Below are 26963 nucleotides of genomic sequence, written 5' to 3' on the forward strand. Positions count from 1 at the left end.
TAACACTCTATCAGTTTAAATGAAATACAGAAACTTTATCTTCCTTTATGTCCCTTATTCACCAGCACTGAAAATACAATTGCCTTAAATATTTAGTAAGCATACATTTAGAATATATCAGAGTTACCATTTTTGCTTTGCCCATCAAACATAATTTAGAAGGCTCAAGAGAAGAAAAAAATTGTATTTACCCTTATTTTAACACTTTCTGTAGGGTAAGGGAGTTAGAGAAGGCAAGGTTCAGAAAAAGAACAAGACCAGCACTTTACAAGAATAGATCACCTTTAATGAGGCAAGAAGGGGCAGCAGTCAGATTGGCGAGCTGCTGTACTAACCCAAGAAAAGGGTAAGTATATGTAGGCATATATGTGGAAATCCACTCTCTTAAGGGGGCCCATTCTTCTCCAAGGTTGTTCAGAGTAGTTATCTCTTTAACCGCTGGGGCAAGGAATTCTGGAGATCAGCCAGAAGCCGGGACCAGCTGGGAGCTAGGTTTAATCAACCCTAATGTCCATTTTTTTCCTTCAGGTGAGAGAGTTCTTTGTTTTGCATAGAATGGTAGAGAGGGCCCAGAGAGGAATTTTAACCTTAGGCTATTTTGAGCCTTGTAACTTTCCTTCACTGTATGTTATTTATTTCTTCTTTCCAGATTTTTCAAATTTTCTTCTTTTATCCTTTCCTTTCTGTTTACAGAACTTCCTTTAGGCATTCTTCCAGGATAATCCAATTCGGGTAGTTTTCCTTCATTTGAGAAAATCTTGATTTCCCCTCAATGCTGAAGGATATTTTCATTGCATATCGAATTATGGTTGACAGGTCTTTTCTTTCAGCATATGAAACATGCTGTGCCACTTCCTTCTGTCCTCTGTATTTTCTGATGAGAAATTCGTTGTCACTTGACTTGTTTTTCCCTTTCAAATGTCATTTGTTTCTCGGTGCTATCGAGATTTTTCTCTTTCATGTTCAGAAGTCTCACTACAATATGCTTTGACTTACACTTGGGGTGTATCCCATTTGGAATTTACTCAGTTTCTTTGGAATCTCTATACCTTTTGCCAAATTTGAAATCTTTTCAACCGTTATTTTTTCAAGAATGTTTTCGTTTCACTTGCTCCTATCCCTCTGGAGATCTAATGCCATAAATGTTAGACCTTTTGCTATATTTGCACTGGTGCCCCAGGCTCTATTTTTTCACTTTTATTTTCTATGTTGGGGGCTAAATAACGTCTATTCTCTCTCAGTTCAAAATTTTTTCTTTTCTTTTTCCCCTCCACTGTGCCGTTAAATCCATCTGTTGATGATTTTTAATTCGGACATTGTATTTTTCAATTGTAGAATTTCCATTTGGTTCTTCTTTGTAGCTTCTATTATTTTTTTGCTGAGACTTTTTTATTTTTGTCATCATAGAGTTGGTATCTATTGATTGCCACTTTTCATTCAAGTGTTTGCTGGATCTTGGTGTGATGAGTGGTTTTTAATTGAAATCTGAACATTCTTGGTAGTACACTATGAGACTCTGGAGAGGGAAATGGCAACCCACTCCAGTATTCTTGTCTAGAGAATCCCATGGACAGAGGAGCCTAGCAGGCTACAGTCCATGGGATCACAAGAGTTGGACACGACTTGGCAACTAAACCAGGAGACTTTGTTTCTTCTTTAAATGTACGACTTCTTCTGATACCATTACTGCTAGGTGGCATACAAGTCCATTTCTCCACCTCCCTGAAGGAGAGAGGAGACCTCATTTCTGCTGGGTGAGGCTGGGAACAGCGGACCTGAATTCACACAACCCTGGCTGGAAAGGGTAACAGCGCCTTGATACGCCTCCCTCTGTGGCCTTATGGACCCTTTGGAAGGGATATGCCTCATTACCACTCAACCAGGATAAAGTCTCAGCTGCTCAGGGCCCCAGCCGGAGCACCTGTGTACAACCTGGTGAGAGCAGAAGTCTAAGCTGTCCACTCAGTGTCTGCTGCTTTGGGTCGGGGGTGTGGCACAAGATTACTGTGGTGGTCGGCTGGGTAGCATGGTCATTACCTACAAGTTTTCTCTCTTGCCAGAAAAACAGTTTTTCTGCTTCTTTGGCTAGACAGAGAAGGTACTTGTTGAGGCTTTTCTTGGTGTTTCTGAGTTGTTGGCTTCTTTAGCTCCAAGTTTGTGATAGATGAGGCAAATAAAATAATAATAATTATCCAGGGCACTCACCACCATGTCATTCCTCAGCTCCCAAGTTCCATAGCCAGTCTTTCTTCTGTCTTTCATAGTCTTCTTATGTTTTCTTTTGTGTAATGTCCAGGGTTATAGTTGTACTTAGAAGGAAGAATAGGCAGAGGTATTTCATCTTTTCAGAAGCAGAAGTTTCCCAATAGTATTTTAACAAATGGAGTTACTCTGGGAGAAGCTGGATTTGTTCTCTGCTCAATAAATGTTATTTACAGCAATAAACAAAATTCCATGTCCCTTCCCTCAAAGATTTTACATTCTGGTGAGAAAAAGATAAATTCTACAATTACTCCCTAAGTACCTCCATTCAGAGCTATCTTGGATACAGAGGGAAAGAGCAAGGTAAGATATTGAAGATGAGATCTGTATAAGCTATACCTTTTGACCATCATGGCTACTGGCTGAGCCATAAAGTTCATTTGGATTTTTCTGTATCATCCTATGGAAAAACCCAAATAAACATTTTGACCAACTCAATACATTTTGGTAATTTGTCACAGTCAGAGACGCATCCTGAGGCAGATGCCAGAAAGCTCACAGCCCTAGAATAGCTCATTCTTGGATTTAGGCATAGGCTTCTGACTTGGCTGCACCCTAGGGAGACCTGGGTTTGGAGGTGAGCAACCAGAGGAAGACCCACAAAGAGGTGATCAAGATTCCTGCAAGACTGGTGGCAGTGACATGGAGTTCTTTTAGGAGACAGAAAATGAAGAGTATTAAGTGTTAGAACCTGTCAAGGGTTCCTATTAGCTGGCATGGTGCTGTGCCAGCCAATGAAGGTCCCCCCTTTCCCCTTTGCTTGGATACTTTTCCTACTTGAAGAACTTCAGAATCTGGCACACTGGCTTCCTCCAAGGGTCCATAATATGCTTAATACCTTTTAATAAGTCTCTCATTTGTTTAAACTAACCAAGTGGATACTATTGGTGAGACCTATGAATACTGACACAATGAACTTAGCCAGTGTAAAGAAAAACAGGAAAAAAAAAATACACTTGCAACTTCTGGTAAAATTCTGCAACATGTCAAATATGAGTGAACTAAAACCCAAAGGAAGGAAGGAAGACTTTTCTGTTCTTTCTTATACCTGTTCTTGAGGCGGGGATCTGAATTCCTTTGTTTTCCTGGCTGTGAGTGCAGCCGACATGTTTAAGGCTTGCATAACTTCATTATATCGGAATCGTTGATTGTCTTGGAGCTTGGCTACAAAGTCATCTGAAAAGGCCACAATGGCTTCTATCCGGTGCCGGACCTGGCAGTCACAGAGGTATTGAAGTAGCAGGCACATCTAAAGAGATGATTTAAAAGACACCAAGTTTAATTTCTGAATTTTTCAATAGTTAATATGTATCAAATCAAAATTTGTGACAGACACACTTAGTTGTCAACTCATCTCCTTTATTAACAGAATCCTGATTTTATGTAGACAGCAGTGTGCTCAGTCCAGGGGATGAAATACAATTTGTCTAAACTCAAATGGCAAATACCCTTTGATGTCCCTTTGATGAATACTCACTGGCCATCCTCCTCTGCAGCTAGAGGGGCTATAGCAAATGAAGTAGATAAGGAAAAGTTTGCAAGGGGTCTTCTGGGAAAGCGTTTTCACCATTAACAAAAGACTAGAATATCCTATTTTCAAAAACTGGCTAATGGCAGGATCACTGATGGAAGAAGGAGGTAACACACTTTAGGATAAAAACCATAAACTGCAGATCACAGAAAGATATTACAGTCTGGGTTCCTGATGACACCATTAAACTACTACGTTCATTCTAGAACCGTCTACCTCCAGACTCTGCATGTACGTTAACTAAGTGGTTCATCGCTTATTCATTAAATAGTCAGTTGGGTATTTTCTTACCAGAAGCCAAGAGGATTTTTAACTGATACAGTGCATCATAGAAACATGCCTTCCAGAGAATGTTGGGCCCAAGTTTTGGGAAATATTTAAATACACTTTATACCAACTGTGATATAAATGCAAAGTAGTGTTAGAGGACTTTAAATCCTCATATTCCACCATCCTAAATATAGCCATTTCTGTCAATGGTACCTGTAAGCTAGCCCTAGGGTTTAAGCCCCTCTCTCCATCTGCTTTGTCCCACTCCAGTGGAAACACTGTCTTCTCAGCCTTGACCCTGCATGTCAGCCTCCCGACTAGGTGGGCTCTGGACCACCCTCCCTTACTCCCCTTATCTATCTTCCTCACAGTAGCTATGTTGAGATTTTTTAGAATAGACTCATCCTGCTAAAATTCTTCAATGATTTTAATTGAACTTAGAATAAAATTCAAAATTTACCATATGGCTGGCTTTAGCAAAGAGCTAGACTCTGTATCAACTGCCTTCCGCCCATCTCACCCTCCCTCCTCAGCTCATCAAGCTGCAGCCACACTGGTCTCTTCTCACCTCAGAGCCTGTATGACAAGCACTCTTCCCCTCCTTCTTCACAAGTGTTAAACTTCTGCTCATCAACCTGACCTCAGCTTAAAAGGCCTCAGAAAGGGCTCCTCTCACCTTTCTCACAGTATTCGAGTTGAAATTTTCATCCTTCTAGAAATCCAATCATTTCCTTCCAAGCATAGGGATGGTATGGGGAGGGAGGAGGGAGGAGGGTTCAGGATGGGGAACACATGTATACCTGTGGCGGATTCATTTTGATATTTGGCAAAACTAATACAATTATGTAAAGTTTAAAAATAAAATAAAATTTTTAAAAAAAGATATTCTAACAGAAATACATAAATATGTATTTCCCCCAGGGACAATAATCTTCCTTGAGCCAGCACCCAGTGCCTGGATCAGACGAAGATGTCAATCAACGCTGACTGAAGAAGAAAGAGCAGAAAAGGGAGTCAAGGATGTAAGCATCAAACTGATATTAATGGAAGCATCTGAACTGAACCAAAGAAGCATTAGGAACAAGTCTCTCGGACACCTGGATGAGCACAAAGGCAGGTAAGGTCTTTGTTTCCTTAGAAACATCGATAGGAAGTAAAATCTTGCCATTTGAGAATAGACACACCTACTGGTGAACAAGTATCCTAAGGTTGGAAGGGTGGAGGTTGGGTAGATAGGGGTACGAGAGCCTTGCGTTTCAGGCATTCCAACAGAATGTCAGTGAACCTACAGAAACAAGGAGAAACACAAGGAAATTGCTAATGAACAAGAAGGAGAAGTGTAATAGGGAAAAACAAATCTGACTCCATATTGGATCCATTTCTTTAACCTTTACACTCTATTGTTTTCACTACAAGTTAATTGTAAAAGGAGCCAACCATTTTGACACCAGGGACCAGTTTTGTGGAAGACAATTTTTCCATGGATAGGGGTAGGGGTGGTGATTCAGGGATGATTCAAGCGCTCATATGAGAATTTAATGTCACCACTGATCCGGCAAGTAATGCAAGTGAGTGATTCAGGGCAGCTGTAAATACAGATGAAGCTATGCTTGCTTGCTGGCCTCTCACCTCCAGCTGTGTGACCCAGTTTCTCACAGGGGGTTAGGGATACCAGGCTTACAGTGTACATTATAGCCCATCTCCAGGGTCCTTGCCTCCCATGCCTGAACATTAAGCTAAACTATCTTTGTTTATGCTCACAGGAAACATCCCGACCAGGCCCATCTGTGAATGGCTGCAGGAAAGAAGAAATTGACATATCCCAGGCTTCCCTGGTGGCTCAGAAAGGACAGAATCTGTCTGCAATGCAGGAGATGCAGGTTCTACCCCTGGGTCAGGAAGATCCCCTGGAGAAGGGAAAGGCAACCCACTCCAGTTTTCTTGTCTGGAAAATCCCAAGGACCGAGGAGCTTGTCGGGCTACAGTCCATGGGGTCGCAAAGAGTTGGACATTACTGAGCGACTAACACACCCACATGTCTCCCAAATGTGTCCAGAAACAGGAAATACTTGCTATAACTTAACATGTTTTTTTCACTTAACCTCCACATCTCTCCCTATTTGTTCTAAAAAAGAAACTAGCATCCCAACCTGGGCAAGATGGTTCTTTGGGAAACAAGTGCACCATCTTCTCAGCCTGCGAACTTTCTGAACACAGTCACTAGTCCTCATTCCAACACCTCAACTCCCAATTTACTGGAAGGTCATATAGGAAGAAGATGAGCTGGGGCTGTGTAACACTGGCAGGACAAAAACCCATCTCCTGTGCTCCTTTCAGACAGGCACATACATGCACACACACACAAATATACACACATGCATTCAGAGAAATAGTGACATGCCACATTACATATGTGTATGACAGGCCGACCCGTACTTGACCAAGAAAATTTTGCTTTGATAAAAATTTGAAATGTATCTTTTACTAACTATGGTCAATTGACCTGATTAGAAAATTAATGGATTTCATTCCAAATGCCAGAAAATGAGATGGGCATGTTCCCAAGTACAACAAGAAGCTGGTTAAATTTATGAAGAAATATAAAATTACCCAGGAACACAAGTACACACACACACAGAAAGAAAGAGACCAAGGTCAATGTTAATAGGTTGTGAATTCACTGCAATCTTTTTTCTCTGTTTACCTGCAATTTTACTGGCTCTGGCAGTTTCATTTGGAGCAGGCCCTCCTTGGGCCTCTTAGCCCCTTTGTTTTCTTCCTCAGCGGCTCCTTCCAGCTTGGAGTCTTCCACAAAGGGTTCCTTCTCCGCCACCTCGCTCTCCTCCTCCGGGCTGGCGGCTTCCTTGAACACACTAGGCTCAATCAACTGCAAGACGTGTTTCAAGTCCTCGTTGTGGAAGACACCCATGATGAGCAGGGTATAGAACAGCTTGATGAGAGGGACGAAGAGGAACTCAGTGGTGCCCCCAACGGGGTCTCGGGCATGAAGGCTGCCCTCTTTCACGGCTTCTGTCAGCATCTGTATGGTCTTGGCCTTCAGGATGTCCAGCGGGAACTCTGGGCTGTACTGGTAACCCTCGGTATTAATGCTGACAAAACTCGGGGAGGAAAACTGCATCCGCGGCCTGAGGGAGGTGCTGAGGCCGATGCCCGGGAGCCCGTGCTTTTTCTTCTCATCCGGGAAGAGGGTGATGCTCTTCGTCTCCTCGGTCATGGGGACGATGAACTCGTTGTTCATCATGAGCCTGGCGGTGGCGTAGGAGCTGAGGTGGATGTCAATCAGCAGGTCGTAGTAGCCGGCGCGCAGCAAGCCGGGCATGTACTTGTTCTCGATGGCGTAGAGCAGCTGCGGCTCGTCCACGTGGCTGCACAAGGCGTGGGCCACCCGGTGGTTCCCGAGCGCGCAGACGGCCGAGTAGAGCCGGAGAGTGTGGTAGTGGAATTTCAGTAGTTCCTCCTGCTCTGTCAGTTCCAGTATGTCCACAGATCTGGAGACGGGAGAAGTTAAGCACGGACATTGAAAACGGGTCTCCGTCAGAGAAGACTGCCTATCTCCTAGGTTTCACAAGTTATAGAAACAGACACTTAACTAAGCATGTGTAAGTGTTTATTTAAACATCTACTTGTATTTTCTGTATCCCCTTTTTATGGCTTTTTTTTTTTTTTTGGTTGTTGTTGTTTTATTTTTGTTTGTTTATTTTTAGGCTGCACCATCTGGCATGCAGGATCTTAGCTCAGGGACCAAGGATGGATAGATAACCTGTGACCCCGTCACTGGCCCCCCATGAAGTGGCCCCTTCACTTCACTGTATCGTCAAAGAAGTCCCTAAGGTAATTTTTTTAATTTAGTTTTTTTATGGTATGTTTGATGACAGCACAGTGTTTTTTTAATCAATTCTAGATATTAAAAAAATTTTCTTCCAGATATAATTTTATGTTGAAAATAGTGCTTGGAGCTTTCTTCATGCCCCATCACCCCAAGATTCTGGGCATCACTTTTATTAATAGATATCTGGGTCTCAAGTTGAGCCTGGGGACTCCCCTCCTCTCAGAATTTTAACACTCTTTGGAAAATGCGGAATCTCCTTTTCCAGTTTGGCTAACCAGCTTCAAGAAGCCAGAAAACTCTGCCTTAGGCTGACTTGTCTCTGACTTTAGGATCAGCTATTAGCCTAATAATAGTCACAAGTCAGTCAATTTCACCAGTCAGTAGGTGAAACGGAAGGATAATTCTTTTGACATAATTGCCTACTTATGTGTCCTTCACAGACCCAAACATATGCCACCCAAATAGTGCCACCCTATTTCCACCAGGTATGTGCTGCTCATGAAACAAACACTATCAGAGACATTTTCACTTAGGAAAGTTTCTTTTGGGAATTTTGAGTTTACATCAGATCATTTTGCTCCTGCCATACATCATCACCTTTCAGTGCAATTAAACTTTTAACATATGGCCAGAATATGCCTAAAGTCAAGTCATTCCTTTTAGAAGATAGTCTATTTTAAAAGCACGTAATTTCTTTAGAGGTACTGTTTTCAAAACTATTTAAATTACATAGATTGTTCACAGACAACACTATAGCATTAAAGGTAGAAATTTGATACATTCATAATCAAGGAACTACTCATTCATCTCCAAAGGTGCCCTTGGTGAGACTGTAATCTAATCTCATCAGGACAGGGGCTGTTATACACTTTGCTTATTAGTATTCACCCAGCACCCAGCCTAGCACACAACAGATAATGAGCAATTATCTGTGATTCTTTATCATTAAGCTTTGTCACTATCTTTAGATGCCCTGTCATCCTGTCCATACTTATCCACTGTATGTGTCCTTTTCGGGTCATAGGCATTCTGTTAAAAGCCGCTGTGACGTGATGCTGCTGACTTATTCCAGACCCCACGTTCTGACTCATAGAGTAATTACCTACCCGTGTAGCACCTAGGCTTCCAGGAAACCACACATCTGCTGGGCCCAGCTACTAGCACCTCGCTCTTGGAAAGGTATGATTGAGTGTAGTAGAGGATTCCCATATTTTATCTGGGCTCTTCAGTCTCCCAAGAAGACTGTTACCTCACCCCTCAGCCTGGCTAATGATTAAAATATATAAATCCATTCATTGTAGCAACACAGAGTACCTACACTCTAGGTTCTTAGTGAAATCACTTAGAAATGATTTCTCTGGTTCCCTCTCTACTATCTTACAATTCTGTGATACTCTCTTACTCTGCTGCCTTAACTCAGATGGTGGCTGTACCTGTCTGAATTTTTACTTGCTGTTTTCTCATCAGCAAAACAAGAATGAGGAAAGAAATCACAGACTACTAAATCATACCTTTAGCAGTAATACAATCATTTTCTTTCAGTAAGCAAGGAGTTGAGATATAGACTGAAACTTGGAAAGTGCAAAATAATGTCTGCCTTGCCACATATTAGCATTTTATAAAGCCCATTTTGTTTCCCCAGCAGCACCCCTGAACTCCTGGGCCAGGGTCTAATTTGATAGGTCCCCATTGGACAGTAAGGGATGTTTGGGCCTGACCTGTTCTCCTCTGGGATGTGAAGTGACATGAACTGCAGAGGCTCCACGCACTGCACCAGCCAGCCCTGGCGTTCACTTATTCGAGAGACGTCTACCTTCAAGAACTGGTTGGGCATTCTGCTCCACAGGACATGTGAGAGAAACTGCACATGGAGACGTGGGGGACACTGCGGCACAGGATTTTTGTGCTCACTCTTGAATAATCCCGCTGAGAGAGGCATCACATTCTAGGAAATGGGAAAGCAGAAAAGAATGAATGGATAACACACTCCTTGGGGTCAAAAAAGTAATGACTAGAGTTCTGTGCAGGAAAGAGATAATGAAAGATACACTGTGTGTTGAGCAGAGTCAATACAAAAACTCACAAATTGGGTTGAGTTGTTCCTGAAAGGACCAGCAGAGAAAATTTGAGGATCTTTTCTCCCCCATACTAAGAGCTACACGGAGAAAGCAAGAGCAGCAAGTATAACCATGTATCTGTTCTACATCTTTACAAAGCAAGGACCTCAGGGCACCTGGCAAGGCTTCAGCTGCTTTGATCCAAAGGTCCTGAAAGATGGGTCACATTCACTTGGCTTTCTTCCTCTCTTCTTGTCTGTCCTTTGTCACCCGCCTCATTCATCCTTAAACTACTTACTACCTCACTCATCATCAGGTTTGCCAGGTTTGAGTAACCAGAAATATAAGAGAGACAGCTCAACAGATAAACATGACTACTCAATAAGAAAAGAGAATTAACCAGGTATGAACCAACACAGCTTCTTTCTCCACCTTCCTCCACCTCCAATACATACCTTCAGCCATCCCAATTCCTGCACTTCGGTCTCAGGGAAAGAAAAGTCTCTATTTTGCCAAAGCTTATTCATTCATTTTTGACCATGATACCACCCTGCCTGCCTCTTCTGGACCAATAAAACGATGAATTCATCTTTCTGCATTACCTTTGGTCTCTCCCTCTCCTCTAGAACCTTCTCTACTGCATTATTTACACTTCCTCATCCTCAAGCTACTTTCCTGTTCTCTTCTGCGAATGGGGAAGAGAAATGAGCACTTGTATCAGACACTGAGAATGTATCAGTGAACAAAACAAACTTCCTACCCTCATACAGCTTCTATTTTTTATTAGAGCTAGAAAACAAACAAAATAATCAATTAAATAGTTTATTGGAAAAAAAAGTCATGGAGGGGAAAAAAGAATGAGGATGAGAGAATCAGAATGCAGGACAGCAATAATAAACAGAATTATCAGAATAGGTGTCACTGAGAAGACATTTAAAGACAAATCCAAAGAAGAACCATGTGGATATGCAGAGAAAGAAACTTCTGTGCAAAGGAATCTGTGAATGCAAAGGACCCAAGGAGGGAGTTTGCCTGGCAAATCTGAGGAAGAATCAAAGGACAGTGTGGCTGCTAAAAGAGGAGATTAGGAGAAAATGAAGTCAGAGGGCAGCAGGATGTCAGGTGGTTTAGAACTTGTGAACCTTCATGAGACCTCTGAATTTTATTCAGGGAAATAGGGTTTTGAGCAGTGAAGTGACATGATCCGATTTTCATTTTAAAATAATGACAGTCACTCAGGTGGTTCTATGATAAACAGATGGGTGATGATGAATTAGAGGCTACTGAAGAAATCCAGATGGGAAATGATGCTGATGGAAAACAGCGTGGTGACCGGCAGGACTGATGGTCAGCAGGTGGAGGATTCACTGGGGGATAGAACTAGGATGCAGAATGCAAAGGAAGGAAGCCAAGGGTGACTCTAAGGTTTGGGGTCTGAGTTATTAACTGATAGAACAGGAGGACTTAGGTAGGTCAGGAGGAGGCGGGTAGTGATGGTCAACAGTCCAGTTGTGGACATATCCATCCAGTATGTGATATTTATAGTGAAAAATGGAAAATGTCAAATAAACCAACATTAGAGTCTGGGTTCTGGGAAACTACCACTTTTCTGTCCAATTTTAACTTTCTTTCAATTGTCCAAACTTGCTGCCTTTCCTTCATGTTCAAACTTGAATACTATGAATTGAATAATCTTGAACTGAATAACATAGCTTCTTCCATAATTTATTGAAATTTTTTGAAAGGTCACTAAAGCCCTCCTACTTAACCAAAGTCACAGATTCCTTTAGTCCATATTATATTGACTTTTCTGTGGCAGCTGGAATCTCATTTTACAAAAGCAGAAACTGAGTTCACACGGTTTAAGGAACATGTCCAAGGTAACCAAGCCAGCATGGTAAAGTTGTCTATTAATTTCACTGTGAGTTGTGCCCAGCATCTCAATGTGCACAACTGCAAATTTCAACTAAATTCCTTTTCCCAAATTTCAACAGGCTCTTTTGCTTGTTGTTATGCATTAGTATGCATTGTCTGGCCCAACTAAAATTATTTAAATTAATCCTTTTGGGATTAACATATACCCAATACCATATGTAAAACATATAACTAATAATGATGTACTGCATAGCAAGGGAACTGTACCCAATATTTTGTAATAACCTATAAAGAGAATCTCAAAAAGAATATGCATATGTATACCTGAATCACTGTGCTATGCTATACACTTGAAACTAACACAACATTGTAAATAAACTATAATTAAAAAAAAGAAACATCTCCCCCTCCACAAAAAATAAATAAATAAATAATTCTTCTGATGAACTGAATCCAGTTCATCAACAAATTCTATTTATCTAATTTATTGACAAACTCAATTAATTCCTCCCCTAAAACATCTTCTCATATATCATTCTATCCCTATGACTTTCATGAATCTTATCATTCTTCTCCCACATGGACAGAATCAAATTGTGATATCTAATTATTACTGCCTGCTCTCATTTTTATGAGAGCAGATGTTTTCCATATTACTACCAACATATTTTTCCAAAACAGGTTTGATTTACTCAGTCCCTTCTTTCAAACTTCCAGTGAATCGCCACTGTCTATGAAATACATGTCAACTTCTTAGTGTGGCAGTTAAAGCTGTTTCAACTTGAACTTGGTCTACCTTCCATCCATATTAATCTCTGGCCACATCCCAGAAGCATCCTTTGATACAGTAACACTGAATTCCTTAACCTGCAGCATTTTTCATGCCTTCAATTTTTTATTCTTTCACCTTCCGTATAGAATGCCTTCTCCAAGCAAACATACCTTAAGATCTGCTGTTCAGCTGTTAAAAATCAACCTAAATGTCACCTCCTCTTTCAGCTGCACCTGATCCACACCATCCTACTTAGCCATTTTCTCAGTTATGTTTCCAGAGTACTCAATACCTGCCACTCTTCTAGCACTTACCAGTATGTAGCACATTTCCAGCCTTTCAATCCCATTCACTAACTCACCTGTGAGTTCAATGATTACTGACTTGTATATAATGTGGCATATTTGTTCTCTGTAAGCCTAGTTTTATTGAATAATTTATTTATGATGACCAAAGAAAACCCTTTCTAATTAATGATGTTACCCTAGTGACCTGAACAAGAATTACAGAATTTTCAAACATGGCAACATTTTCTTAGAGAGTGATTTATATGATTAATATCAGTACTAATAAAGAAGTGAATTCATTTAAGAAGTATATGCTATTTCCTAATGGAAAATAACCCAAATATAATAACAGGAATGGGTCTTTCTTACCTTTATTCTTCCCAACTCAAACTGAAAAACATTAGGACTTGTAGCTTGTGCAAAAACTGCAGGAAATAATTTTGTGCTTGGTTCCACCTTAAACAAGCAAATAAATTTCATAATATTAATAAAGGAAGAAACACAAAGAAAATATACTTTCTTCATAACTCTTAAAGGACACTTTTACAGAAAAAGACTTTTCCTTCCTCTCATATGGATATTCTCTTTCAATAACTGTTTGGAGTATTTCATTTCAGGACTGTGTGAACATTTTTGGAGAAATATACTGCTTACTCTGAAGGACTTGTGGCACGGTTATTATTCAAAGAAAAGTAAAAATACAGAATCAAATCATTTGTGTCTTCTGTCTTTCTAATTTGCTTTTTTTTTTTTAATCTTTTTGGCCACACCGCATGGCATGTGGGAACCTAGTTTCCCACCCAGAGATCAATCCTGTGCCCCGGTATTGGCAGCATGGAGTCTCAACCACTGGACCACCATGAAGACCCCGCCACTTCTAATTTACTTTTTGGTATTGCAAAATGTGTTTTCCTCTCTAACGAGGACAAAGGGTTCTTCTTTGGAGGCACAAGGCCATCTGTGACCACACACCTGATAATAGGTGCTCAGTTCCTTGCCGTTGGCCGTGAAGGTGAGCAGCCCACTGGCAGCATCCACCACGCAGCCAATCTCCAGGCCGTTGTTGTTCCGTCCTTGCCCCGGGCTCAGGCTCTCACCCGCACACACCATGTAGCAATTGCTGCGTTTGATGCTGAATTGCAAAAAGACATATGTATCTTTGTACAAGCAAAGACAGTGTGGAAAGCATGGATATCTGGCAGACTAAACCTAAGTTATGCTGTGCAAGCAACAAGCTCATGCTGAAATGGGACAGGTGCACAATGGGCCCGATTCTATGATTCTGAGCAAAATTCCACTGACTTAGTGGACATTCTGAGTCAGGTCTTCCAGTCTCTCAATTCACACCTAATGAAGACAGGTCAACTGGCAGGAACCAAGGTTAAGAACTGACCTGCACCTTCCCTCCAAAAACTCAAACCAAACTGGACCTTTTTCTGAGGTTCAAAAAAGTTTAAATATATAATAATCATCCAAATTGGTAATTTTCATTCTCATAGTTTTTATTTTAAACCACTTGTTCTGAGATGCTGCTGCTGCTGCTGCTAAGTTGCTTCAGTCGTGTCCAACTCTGTGCAACCCCATAGACAGCAGCCCACCAGGCTCCCCCGTCCCTGGGATTCTCCAGGCAAGAACACTGGAGTGGGTTGCCATTTCCTTCTCCAATGCATGAAAGTGAAAAGTGAAAGTGAAGTCACTCAGTCGCACCAGACTCTTCGCGACCCCATGGACTATAGCCCACCAGGCTCCTCCAACCATGGGATTTTCCAGGCAAGAGTACTGGAGTGGGGTGCCATTGCCTTCTCCTGTTCTGAGATGAGAAGCAGCCATTTCCAGACACTATAGAGTCCTAGGCCAATTCTACATGAGCCGTCAATGACTCAACAGATGTAAACTTTGGCTAAAATTAAGCCCCTGGATAATTCCTGGTGATCTGTTATGAGAGACAGACTTAAGCTGGGATGTGCACCAGATCCATGATGTTAACAATAAACCCCACCTGAGTTTCAAGCTCACCACAACCTTTATCAGAGATGGTAGCAAACTTAAATTCTTTGAGTTTTACTTTGTTTTCTTTCTCTGCCACTACACAGCGCATGTGTGAATGAGGCTAGAAGAAAGGCCAAACGCAGACAAGCAGTAAGAAAAGAGTAAACAGGCCGAGATAAAGTCAGTTTCTGAATAATCAAAAGTTGGCTGTGTTTCTATGCCCTTTTTACATAAGTTTCAACAACCTTCCTTAGCCTGTATTTCCTACACCAAAATCATCAATCACATAACAGGGGGCCCCAACCGCTGGGATCTAATGCCTGGTGATCTGAGGCGGATCTGATGCAATAATAATAGAAACAAAATGCACAGGTAAACATAATGTGTTTGAATCATTCCCAAACCATCCCCTACCCCTAGCCCGTGGTAAAATTATCTTCCATGAAACTGGTCTTTAGTGCCAAAAAGGACCACTGATGTTATCACATCCCTATTCTGAGTTATCTCCTTTCATTGTCCCCATCTATGAAAATCAATATACATCCATCAGAATATGCCTGGAAACAGGTAGTTTGGGCCCCCCTACTGATGTACAATACTCTTCATTGGAGGATTTTTTGCTAAGTCCACTGTCTCCAGTGCTAAGTTCACTGTGGTTCAAGTGTTACAACCTGAAGGCAGGAGAGGGAGCTTCCGGTCACCAAAAATAATGACACAGGTAGAAAAGTAATATTCTAGGGGAAGAGAGGCTCTTCCTTTGAGAGCCATCACAGCAGATCAGAGAGGATGCATAGGCACAAAGGGCAGACGCAACCGGCCAGGTCTTCTCTTGTCTTATTCTGCAAGGAAGATAGCCTTCTTCACTTTTTTGAAGGTTTGGTTTGAGTTTCGTTTGTTTTACAAATGAGAAAGGATGGCACAGAAAGTGTAACTGACTTACCCAAAGCCACACAGCAAGTCAATGGCAAAGCTGAGGAAAGAATCCACTGCTCCTCAGTTGGAGTTCAAATGCTTCCATCTGGTCTAATCCACTAGCCCACACTGTCTTCACGGTTTTCTCCCCACCACCTAACCAGTTCCCAAGATACAGACCAGACTACAGGCTAAATGCCTCACATCCACCTGTCTCTTAAATCCTGGAACGAAGGCTAAGTAATGACAACCTAAGTTGTTAGTCATGTCCAATGCCACCTGAAGGAACATATGGTTAGTACCCCCAAAAGATGCAATGCTCTTACTTTATATGAGTTTGCACTTGTAATATACTCAGATTCCACACTGGCTTGTTTGAATAATAAAAAGGATACTGACGTTAATGGTTTGGTTATATTGTTCCTATAAATAGAATATTATTTTATGTATAAAAATCCAAGCGAAAACGATGCCTAGGTTTATCAACATTTTTATTAGATATCATTTATGTAACAAAAAATGGAGGAAAAACCAACCTTTCGTGCACCTTTCCTTTTTCATCTCCCAGAGTCACGGTCACTGTACGAACTCTGTCCAAGTCAAAGCCTGTATCATACTGATGGAAATCGGATGTGATCCAGCCCACCCAGACATTGGCAGGTTCTTGTCCAGGAAAGATTCTCACTGAGTAATAGTACTGTCGAGATAGCAACACCAAGTATTGGCAAAGCAAAAAGAAACAAAACTTTGACTTTCAATGTCTTTAACTTGCCTAAGAAGACATGTCTTGCAAAAAGAAACAAAACTTTGACTTTCAATGTCTTTAACTTGCCTAAGAAGACATGTCTTTATTTAAAATCATTGGACCTATTTACAGCAACATCAGTGCAACTAAAGATTATCATACTCAGTGAAATAAATCAGAAAGAAAAATAAAAATACTTTATGATATCACTTATACATGGAATCTAAAATATGATACAAATGAACCTATCCATGAAACAAAAACAGAAACTCAGACATAGAGAACAGACTGGTGCTTACCACGGGGGAGAGGGTCGGGAGAGGGATGGGCTAGGAGGCTGAGGTTAACAGACAGAAGCTTTTATACATAGAATGCATAAAAAACAAGGTCCTACTGTATAGCACAGGAACTTATATTATCTTATAATAACCTATAATGGAAAGGCATCTGAAAAATACAATATATATATATATATGTATAACTGAATCACCTTGCTGTACATCTGAAATTAATACAACATTGTAAATCAACTATACTTCAACAAAAAATAAAATAATAGTATATTCAATTAGGCTATAACAACAGCAACAAAACTCAAAGCTTAAAGCAGTAAAAAGAAATGTAACTTCACCTAATTTAAACAACATAGGCACAAAGGACTGAGGTGGCAAAATAAGAAAAGTCTTGAAACAGAGATCCGAAATTATTTCAGAAATAATGGGAAAAAGAGAAAAGACTATCTTGAGCAAAGATGATCTGAACCTTTTTATCAAAAATACTTTCAAGTATGAATGTATGGTGATGTGTATGTATGTGTGTGTGTGTGTGTGTGTGTGTGTATGTATGTATGTGTGTGTATGTGTGTATATATATATCTATATAGATCTATATATAGATATATATTATGTTTACGTAATAAAATCATCAGTCCATTAGGCAGGTAAGCTTTGAATTCTTCAAGCTTATTCAAGAACACTAATCTACTCTAGAGTTTTCATACCTGTTTTAGACTTGTTTCATATTGTTTTATACCCTTAATATGCTTTGCTTTAGCTATCACTAACATAAGATGCTTAAAATCACCCCTTAAAATCACTTTGAAATAGTTCAGATCTAATATGTGAAAGTCAAGTTCAAACACGGGGAACTTTACAAGGGACACAGCTATGTATTTTTTTCCATTTGGAATTTTATGAGGAGTCTTTTAAAATTTTTAAATCGCAGACAGCACAACTTGATGTCTAACAAAGTATGATAAATGGTCATGTAGATACATCACTGAGATGAAGGAAACTACAGAGATGAAGGTGCTTGGGAAACTTAGGTGGCAAATTAAAATGTTGCCAAGAAAGAGGATAGCAAAACCAGGACTGAGGGTGCCCTTAGGTGCTATTTTTCCTCAAGTAGCTTGCATAATACAGGGCATCCAGTCCCATCATTCAGGCAAATAGAAAGGGAAAAGGTGGAAATGGTGGAAGATTTTATTTTCTTGGGCTCCAAAATCACTGCGGACAGGGACTGCAGCCATGAAATTAAAAGATGCTTGCTCCTTGGAAGGAAAGCTTTGACCAACTTAGCATATTAAAAAGCAGAGACATCACTTTGCTAACAGAGTTCCGTATAGTCAAGGTTATGGTTTTTCCAGTAGTCATGTACAGATGTGAGAGCTGGACCATAAGTTCAATTATGACTGAACTTTGGCGGAGCATCAAAGAACTGATGCCTTCGAATTGCGGTGTTGGAGAAAACTGAGAGTCCCTTGGACTGCAAGGAGATCAAACCATTCAATCACAAAGGTAATCAACTCTGAATATTCATTGGAAGGACTGGTGGTGAAGCTGAAGCTCCAATACTTTGGCCACCTGATGTGAAGAGCCGCCTCAGTGGAAAAGACCATGATGCTGGGAGAGATTGAAGGTAAAAGGAGAAGAGGGTGGATGAGACGGTTAGAAAGTATCCCCAACACAATGGAGATGAGTCTGAGCAAACTCGGGGGTGATAGTGAAGGACGGGGAAACCTGGTGTGCTTCAGTCCATGGGGTCACAAAGAGTCGGACAGAACTTAGTGACTGAACAACAACAACAATCACCTCAGAAAATACATGCCTTTCAACTTTTTGGTCCCTAAAATATAAGTGAATAATTATTTTAAAAATACACTTGTAAAATAGTGGGCTACCCTGGTGGCTCAGATGGTAAAGAATCAGCCTACAATGCAGGAGACCAGAGTTTGATCTGAATCAAAGTGAACTGTTTGAAATGCAAAGCATGATCACACACAGAAATAAATGACAAAAGTGGGAACCTCATACCGTGGACGTTTGCATCAAGTAATCATAGTCATCCCTCTCATCTGCAAGGACATCTTCAGTGAGTCGTGCAGAATGGCTGGTGCTATAATCTGGCTTTGTTCTTCGAAGCAAAAACCTGAAATATATTAGAGGATTAGGAATAAGCAACTTTAAAGTGTTTTGCCTATCTCAAACATAAACATATAATTAACTTAGTAGACTGGTTGTCAAACAGTATGATTAACCCCCAAGAGGGTATCGGACAATATCTGGAGATATTTGGGGTTGTAACAACTGGTGGAGTGTGCCACTGGCATCTAGTCATGGAGGCCAGGGACACTGCTAACCACCTATCAATGCAAAAGGCAGGCTCTTACAATAAATAATTATATGACCCAGAGCACTGGCAATAGTGCTGAGGCAGAGAAATTTGCATTTATTGTAAGAAAGGATGCTAAAGCAATTTGCCTTCTTCTCCATTAAAAAATACTGTTAAAAATAAAATACTAAAAATGCTATTTAGAATATAAAGATAGAATACTTCAACCAATGCTGTAAATGGAAACATCTTAAAAATTAACTCTAGGGAGCAAGTATTTACAAATCATATATCTAAAGATAGCTTAGTATCTAGAATATATAAAGAACTCCTACAAATCAGTAACAAAAAAGCAAATCACCCAATCAAAGAAAAAAAAAAATGGCCAAGAAGTTGAATAGACATTTCTCTAAACATGATATACAAATGACCAAGAAGCATATAAAAAGATGTTCAACATCACTAACCATCAGGGATATGGAAATGAAATCCACAATGAGATATCACTTCACACCGTTTAGGATGGCTACTAGCAAAAAACCCAGAAAGTAACAATGGTTGACAAGGATATGGAGAAGTTGAGACCCTTGTGCAGTGGTGACGGAATTGTAAAATGTTACAACTATTACGGAGTACAATAATTTTTTTTCTCAAGAATTTAAATACAGAACCACTAGGCATCCCACTTTTGAGTATATATCCAAAGGAACTGAAAGTAGGGTCATGAAAAGCTATTTGCACATCCATGTTCATAACAGCATGAATCACAGTAGCCAAGAGGTGGAATCACTCTAAATGGCCATCAGTGGATGAATGCACAAAAAAATGTGGTGTATATACACACACTGGAATATTGTTCAGCCTTAAAAAGGAAGTGAAGTCTGACATATACTGCAACACATATGACCCTTGAGGACAATATGCTACATAAGTCAGTCACAGAAAGACAAATACTGTATGACTTCATTTACATGAAGTATCTAAAGCAGTCAAGTTCACAGAAACAAAAAGTGGAGGTGAGCAGGGGTTGGCACAGGTTGGAAAGGGAATGCTGTTACATGGGTGTACAGTTTCAGTTTTGCAAACTAAAAATGTTCCAGAGATCTGTTTCACAACTATGTGAATACACTTAGCACTACTGAACTGTACACTTAAAAATGGTTATGATGGCAAATTTTAGTTTTGCCACAATAGAAAAAAACTCATAGGAAAAGTAACTCTTGAGATAGATTGTTAGTGCTAACAAATCAGAGGGCAAACAGGCTGCTTTATTCTTCTGTGGAATCCCTGGTACATAAAGAAGGAAGAAGAGGTGGAAAAAATTGACTTTGGACATCCCTTACCCTCTACTGCCCTCTCCTGTGACCCCACATAATCACTACATATTTAAAATCATTAAAAAAATTAAAATTACAAAAGCTTTAAAAATCATTTTGCATATATCAATGACCTCTGTTTCAGACGAGAGGGTTTTTCCTGAGCATAATCCTTGTGGTTATTAAACTCTGGTTTTGTAGCTTCTTTGTCTCTATCTCCTCGATCTGGCACCAGATGGCCGTGAGCTGTCTTCATGAGAACCTCAAAGTCTGAATCCACATCATAATCCTCCAGATCATTCTTGGGCCCAAAGAGCCCGGTGCCAGGGATCCCTCCAGCTGCAGTCTTGGAGAAGACCTCTGCACACTCGATGGGCATGCTCAGACGATAAAACATGATATCCGTGCTGCTGTTCTGAGAGCCAAAGGACTTCTGAGTGACTTTTAAACACGGGGAACTGTCTATGGTGCCATCTATTCTGGTCACCTAGCAAATGAAGAAGCAATCATTCAGATGCTCAGCACTGTTGACTTCCTGATTCCAAAACCCCTTTAAAAGTGCATCACACCTTTAAAACTCCAGACATGGCCTACTCATGGCATAATTTTATAAATGAGATCATTAAACATAGGGATGGCTGTGTAAGGATATGCTCACAGTTCTGCTTCTAACTCAGAAGGACAATCTGGGAAATTCACGTTACAACTGTATATACTCAGATTGAGCCTGCCATTGCCGATATATGTATATATATTAAAAAAAGAATTGCATACAGTTGACCCTGAACAATGAAGGTTTGAACTGCTTGGATCCACTAAGATGTGGATATTTTCAAGGGGAAACACTACCAAGGGTACTACATAATCCACGGTTGGTTGAATCCGCAGAAGCAGAGGACCAACTATAAATTAAATGCAAATTAACCACAAAGTTATTCCAGGCTCAACCACAGTTAATCAGTCTAATCAGCCTCTCACACAGTACCTAAAATCAGAGGGTAATTCTATCCTTAGATTCGCCTATAATGGAACATTAGAACCATTATTTTAAGTAAATGACAGTAATTGTCTAAGTAGGAACTCCCACTCCTGGTTTTGGCTGATGGTCCAAGTTTTAAAGAAAAAGCAAACCTCAATATGTTCATGGTTTGATGGAACTTGGAGAAATTGAGGAAGCCTCTTGCTCAGCCACATGGTAATATCCCTATTTGTGTTAACGGCAAATGGTTCATAGCCCTCTTGTAAGCCACAGATGGTGAAATATTTCAAGGTGCTGACATCCTTTCCAAAGTTCAGCCTGCCCACTTGAGCCACTCCCAGGCTACACACAGGTATGAATCCTGGGAAGAAAAAAATACACATCAAAAATTTTAGGATCATTCATATAAAATCCTTTCAGTATGGAATTACCAAAAGTATCACTCCAGAACTCTTACCTTTGTGAGAGCTGTCACCCCAAGGCAAAAACAACAAACCACAGACACTGTCTTTTTTTTTTTTCTTTTAATTGGAGGCTAATTACTTTATAATATTGTGGTGGGTTTTGCCATACATTTCACATGAATCAGCCATGGGTGTACATGTGTTCCCTATCCTGATTCTCCTCCCACCTCCCTCCCCATCCCATCCCTCAAGGGTCATCGCAGTGAACCAGTCCTGAGCGCCCTGTCTCATGCATCGAACCTGGACTGGTGTTCTAGTTCATATATGATAAAATACATGTTTCAATGCTATTCTCTCAAATCATCCCAGCCTCACCTTCTCCCACAGAGTCCAAAAGTCTGTTCTTTACATCTGTGTCTCTTTTGCTGTCTCGCATATAGGGTCTTCAATGTGAGGATCAGAAGACCAGTATTTGCCCTTGGCATTGTATTTCAGTAAATGTGGGCTCTGGGTAAGTGCCTTCTTTCACCTTAAACTTCTTCTGTAAAATGAGATAATGGCTAAGCATCCCCCAAGTCCTCCAGGGATCTTAGTGAGCAAAGTCCCCACCCCACAATCCCCTAGTTCCGAGGTGCAGCTGACTCTTTGCACGGGGAATGTGAGAAAGAAGAGCCAAATTGTGCTACAGGGCCTGAAATGTGTAAACACAAAACACAACTAAGCTATACATTTCTTTACATATAATGCAAAGAAAAAAAAAAAGAATGTTGGAAACAACATTTTCAAAGGTTTTCATTCACTGATAGCTGCTTTTGATCTTTGAAGAGAATTTTGTCTGTTTTCTTTCCTAGAGTTTCCTAGATCTAAGCATCAAAAATATACATATAAATAAAAATTTTGAAGTAGTTGCTAAAATCCTGCCGAAACTCATCTGTCCCATTCCCTTCAATATCACTGTTGGTATAGCTTAAGACGGGTAATGCATAATTAACATAAATAAGATATGAAATCAAAAAGTAAGTTAAAAGTTAACAAGAAACTAAATCAAAAGCAACAGCAATGAGAAATGAAGAAACAAACATTTTAATGTGTGGTAGGGTTAATCTTTCCACTATTAAATAAAGAAGGGAAACCCCATTAATTATGTTAATTTTTTAAATTCTTTGAAATTAACTGCCTGGTAAGGGGCTGAGATGATGTATTTCAGCAGATGCAGCATTTATGTACTCTCAAAAACCTCAAATATGCAGATGACACCACCCTTATGGCAGAAAGCGAAGAAGAACTAAAGAGCCTCTTCATGAAAGTGAAAGAGGACAGTGAAAAAGTTGGCTTAAAGATCAACATTCAGAAAACTAAGATCATGGCATCCGGTCCCATCAGTTCATGGCAAATAGATGGGGAAACAGTGGCTGACTTTATTTTGGGGGGCTCCAAAATTACTGCAGATGGTGACTGCAGCCATGAAATTAAAAGACGTTTACTCCTTGGAAGGAAAGTTATGACCAACCTAGACAGCATATTAAAAAGCAGAGACATTACTTTGCCAACAAAGGTCCGTCTAGTCAAGGCTATGGTTTTTCCAGTGGTCATGTATGGATGTGAGAGTTGGACTATAAAGAAAGCTAAGCACCAAAGAATTGATGCTTTTTTTTTTAATAGATTTTCTGATTTTGTTTTGTTGATATTGTATTTTTTTTTAATTTTATTTTTTAACTTTACAATATTGTATTAGTTTTGAACTGCGGTGTTGGAGAAGACTCTTGAAAGTCCCTTGGACTGCAAGGAGATCCAACCAGTCCATCCTAAAGGAGATCAGTCCTGGGTCTTCATTGGAAGGACTGATGTTGAAGCTGAAACTCCAATACACTGGCCATCTGATGCAAAGAACTGACCCATTGGAAAAGACCCTGATGCTGGGAAAGATTGAGGGCAGGAGGAGAAGGGGACGACAGAGAATGAGATGGTTGGTTGGCATCACCGACTCAATGCACATGGGTTTGGGTGGACTCTGACAGTTGGTGATGCACAGGGAGGCCTGGTGTACTGCAGTCCATGGGGTCGCAGAGTCAGACATGACTCAGAGACTAAACTGAACTGAATTTCTTTCTGCTATACTTTACATGAAATTTCAAACAGCCAGCACAATAAACAAGGTCAGTATTGGGATGCAGACTACAAATGAGATGCTCTAACTTGTAGATCAAAGAAGCAGAGGATCCCATGAACAAAATACCAAATTTCTACCATTATGATGTCCACTCCTTTCCTTGTTGAAATTAGCGGCAGTGAAAGCATTGTATTGGGCTTCCCACGTTGCCTAGTAGTAAAGATTCTTCCTGCCAATGCAGGAGATGCAAGTTTGATCCCTGGGTCAGAAAGATCCCCTGGAGGAGGAAATGGCAACCCACTCCAGTATTGTCTGGAGAATCCCACAGACCGAGGAGCCTGGCAGGCTACAGTCCAAAGGGTCACAAAGAGTTGGACATGACTGAGCAAGCCCAAAAGCAATGTATAACTCCAAACAGCACAAGACAATAGAAATAACATCTGATAATTCATAAGGATTTCACCCAGTGTGTATCATCAGTGTATACTTAAATAAACGGTAGTATCCTGCTACCAACCAGGAAGCATGAACACATCCAGCTGGGTTCAAGGAAGTGTGAATGATGAGCTTCTAGTTAAAATTAAAAAAGCCACAGCTGTGTCTGTAGCTGTGCCAGTTCTTGATGATGTAGTCAAGGAAATAAGCGTCCCCAGAGGAATCAAAAAAAAAAAGAATAAATACAATAGATCTGAGAGAGTTTAAACTACATGGGCACAAACTGGCAAACCTAACTAGGGGATATCAGGATAGAAATATCTCCTCTGATGCTAAACATTTCTTTCTTTCTAATCACTTTATGTGTAGATGGAGTTACTACCCTAAAAGTGAAGTTATTGAATACCTAAAAATATCTGTATAGATATCGGGTATTTATATATTAATATCTGAACTTTCCTGTATGTCTGATATGTATGTAAACATTTGCATGTCTGATGTTTTCATCTAAAAAATCAAGTACTTATTGCTGTGTCCAAAGATTTATTTCCTAGACTGTTAACTATGACTATGTTTAGAATCCTAGAATATTGTTTGGACAATAAGTATGTTTTTTCTTTTCCAAGGTATACTACTTAACTTTTGAAAATCTGTTTTACAAAGGTTCATTAATATTTAGGAAATAGTCATAGTAAATATTACTTCAATAAAGAAAGAGGCAACCCATGGATTACTTTTAAAGATGCAAAAACACAAGAAGGTTTTTTTAATCAAAAAAGTTTCAGAATTTTGGAAGTTTTAATACTTTTTTCTCTTTTTATGTCTCTCAATTTCATAATTTTTAAATGAATATATATCTTATTATGAAAAGAAGTGATAGTGTGTGTAAAAATATTCATTTAAGAAAATGGGATACAGAAATGTGGAAGAATGATGGGGATGTAAGATGGTTCAAATACATGTTCTTCAAGTTACTGAAGTTCAAATTCTCAATGCTAGTGAGTTTGCACTGAGCTCAGTACCAGAAATCCTGCTGACAAAATTATACTAGTACAAGAGTGATCAAGTGTAATTTAGTAATTTGCATTACTAACTGTACCCAATATTCTGTAATAACCTATATGGGAGAAGAATCTGAAAAAGAATGAATATATGTATAACTGAATCATTTTGCTGTATACCTGAAACTATCACAATGTGTAAATCAACTATACTCCACTAACTTTAAAAAAAAAAGACACTTTCAACTATTCATTTCTTTATTCAAGTTTTTTGAGCAGCTACTATGTGCCAGAAACCAGAAATGTTAAGTGACTAACACAGACCCAGCTAAAAGGTTCTCACAGTCTAATATGATGGGGAGACAAGTGAAGGAGTGAAGCCAAGATAGCCCACTGACCCACTGAGAAAGAGGGAGTGACAAGAGACCAGGAAGAGTAGAGAGATGAAGTCAGGAAGAGTTTGCAGAAGACATATCATCTAGTAGAGGGCAGACAGGCAGTACTAGGAAGTGACTAAAAACAGAGTTTGGAATCCAACGGACCTGGATTCAAGTTTCAGCTCTACTGCTTCTTGGCAAGTTACTTAAACTCTCCAAGCTCTAATCTTTGCTTCTGTAATATCTATGCAATACGGTTATGGTTTTACACATGTATACCTGTGGCAGATTCATTTTGATATTTGGCAAAACTAATACAATTATGTAAAGTTTAAAAATAAAATAAAATTAGAAAAAAAATAAAAATAAAAACAAGATCTTGTATGTATAGTACTTGACGTGTATGTTCATTAAACTAATTTTAAATGGGAAAAAAAAGGTAAAAGAAACTAAATAGCCATAATAAGAGCATGGTTAATTATGATACACACACAAGATTAAATAGGTACAGTCACTAAAAATCATGTTTAGGACTCACAAAAATAAAACTGTAGAGGGAAATAAAACTAACCTGGCAACACTGTAAAAAGGGTTATTCCAGGTGAGGCATATACAAGTGTTCACTGCACTATTTTTGCACTTCTCGAAAAGGCTGATATTTCTTAAAATACAAAATTAGTAAAAATATCAAAAGTTATGCTTAAAATGTTTTTATGCCTTACGGCAATATTTATCAAATTAAGGTGGCAAAAGAAAATTATTTTTACACCTCCAACTTTTAAATGGGAGAAAACACATTAAAAATCAAATTTCTCTGTGGGTAGTAGAAACATGATTTTAACCATTTTTATTATAATCCTTTATATTTTACAAAAGTTCAAAAATGTATTAATCTTATGAAAGATAAATGAAAATAATTTTTCATCAGCTTATAGCAGTAGGGTTTTTTTGTTTTGTTTTGTTTTGCTTTAGCATTTTGGTCTCCTTTAGGGGAATATACTTGTGAAAGTACATACACAAGTAGAAATTATGCTATTTCTTTCTCTTTTTAATTTAAATGAGGTAGAACCTAATAAAAATTAAATTGTATTCTGACCTCTGAAGATGCAGCTTCAGTAGCAACTATGACAATCCCCTGGAGAAGGAAATGACAACCCACCCCAGTATTCATGCCTGGGAAA

At 39.6% G+C, this 26963-nt stretch overlaps 1 protein-coding gene across 13 annotated transcripts in view; it reads right to left on the reverse strand.

Annotated features, from left to right (window-relative positions):
- The window catches only part of RYR2 (ryanodine receptor 2), an 820811-nt gene that overhangs the window by 254887 nt on the left and 538961 nt on the right, over positions 1-26963 (reverse strand). For all 13 annotated transcript variants that reach the window (XR_015157121.1, XR_015157120.1, XR_015157122.1 and 10 more), the window contains exons 30-38: positions 21608-21816; positions 20611-20963; positions 18863-18977; positions 16342-16502; positions 13877-14036; positions 13274-13360; positions 9632-9858; positions 6768-7572; positions 3311-3511 (exon numbers count right to left, since the gene is read on the reverse strand). Coding sequence is in view for 10 of the 13 variants with exons in the window: in XM_086382784.1 (XP_086238910.1) it covers positions 3311-3511; positions 6768-7572; positions 9632-9858; positions 13274-13360; positions 13877-14036; positions 16342-16502; positions 18863-18977; positions 20611-20963; positions 21608-21816 (2318 nt within the window). In the remaining 3 variants the exon portion in view is untranslated. The remainder of the gene's footprint in view (positions 1-3310; positions 3512-6767; positions 7573-9631; positions 9859-13273; positions 13361-13876; positions 14037-16341; positions 16503-18862; positions 18978-20610; positions 20964-21607; positions 21817-26963) is intronic.

The sequence above is a fragment of the Bos grunniens genome, chromosome 28 (assembly GCF_055505025.1).
Source record: "Bos grunniens cultivar Pamir isolate PY7600 chromosome 28, Bosgru_T2T1.0, whole genome shotgun sequence".
Lineage (NCBI taxonomy): Eukaryota > Metazoa > Chordata > Mammalia > Artiodactyla > Bovidae > Bos > Bos grunniens.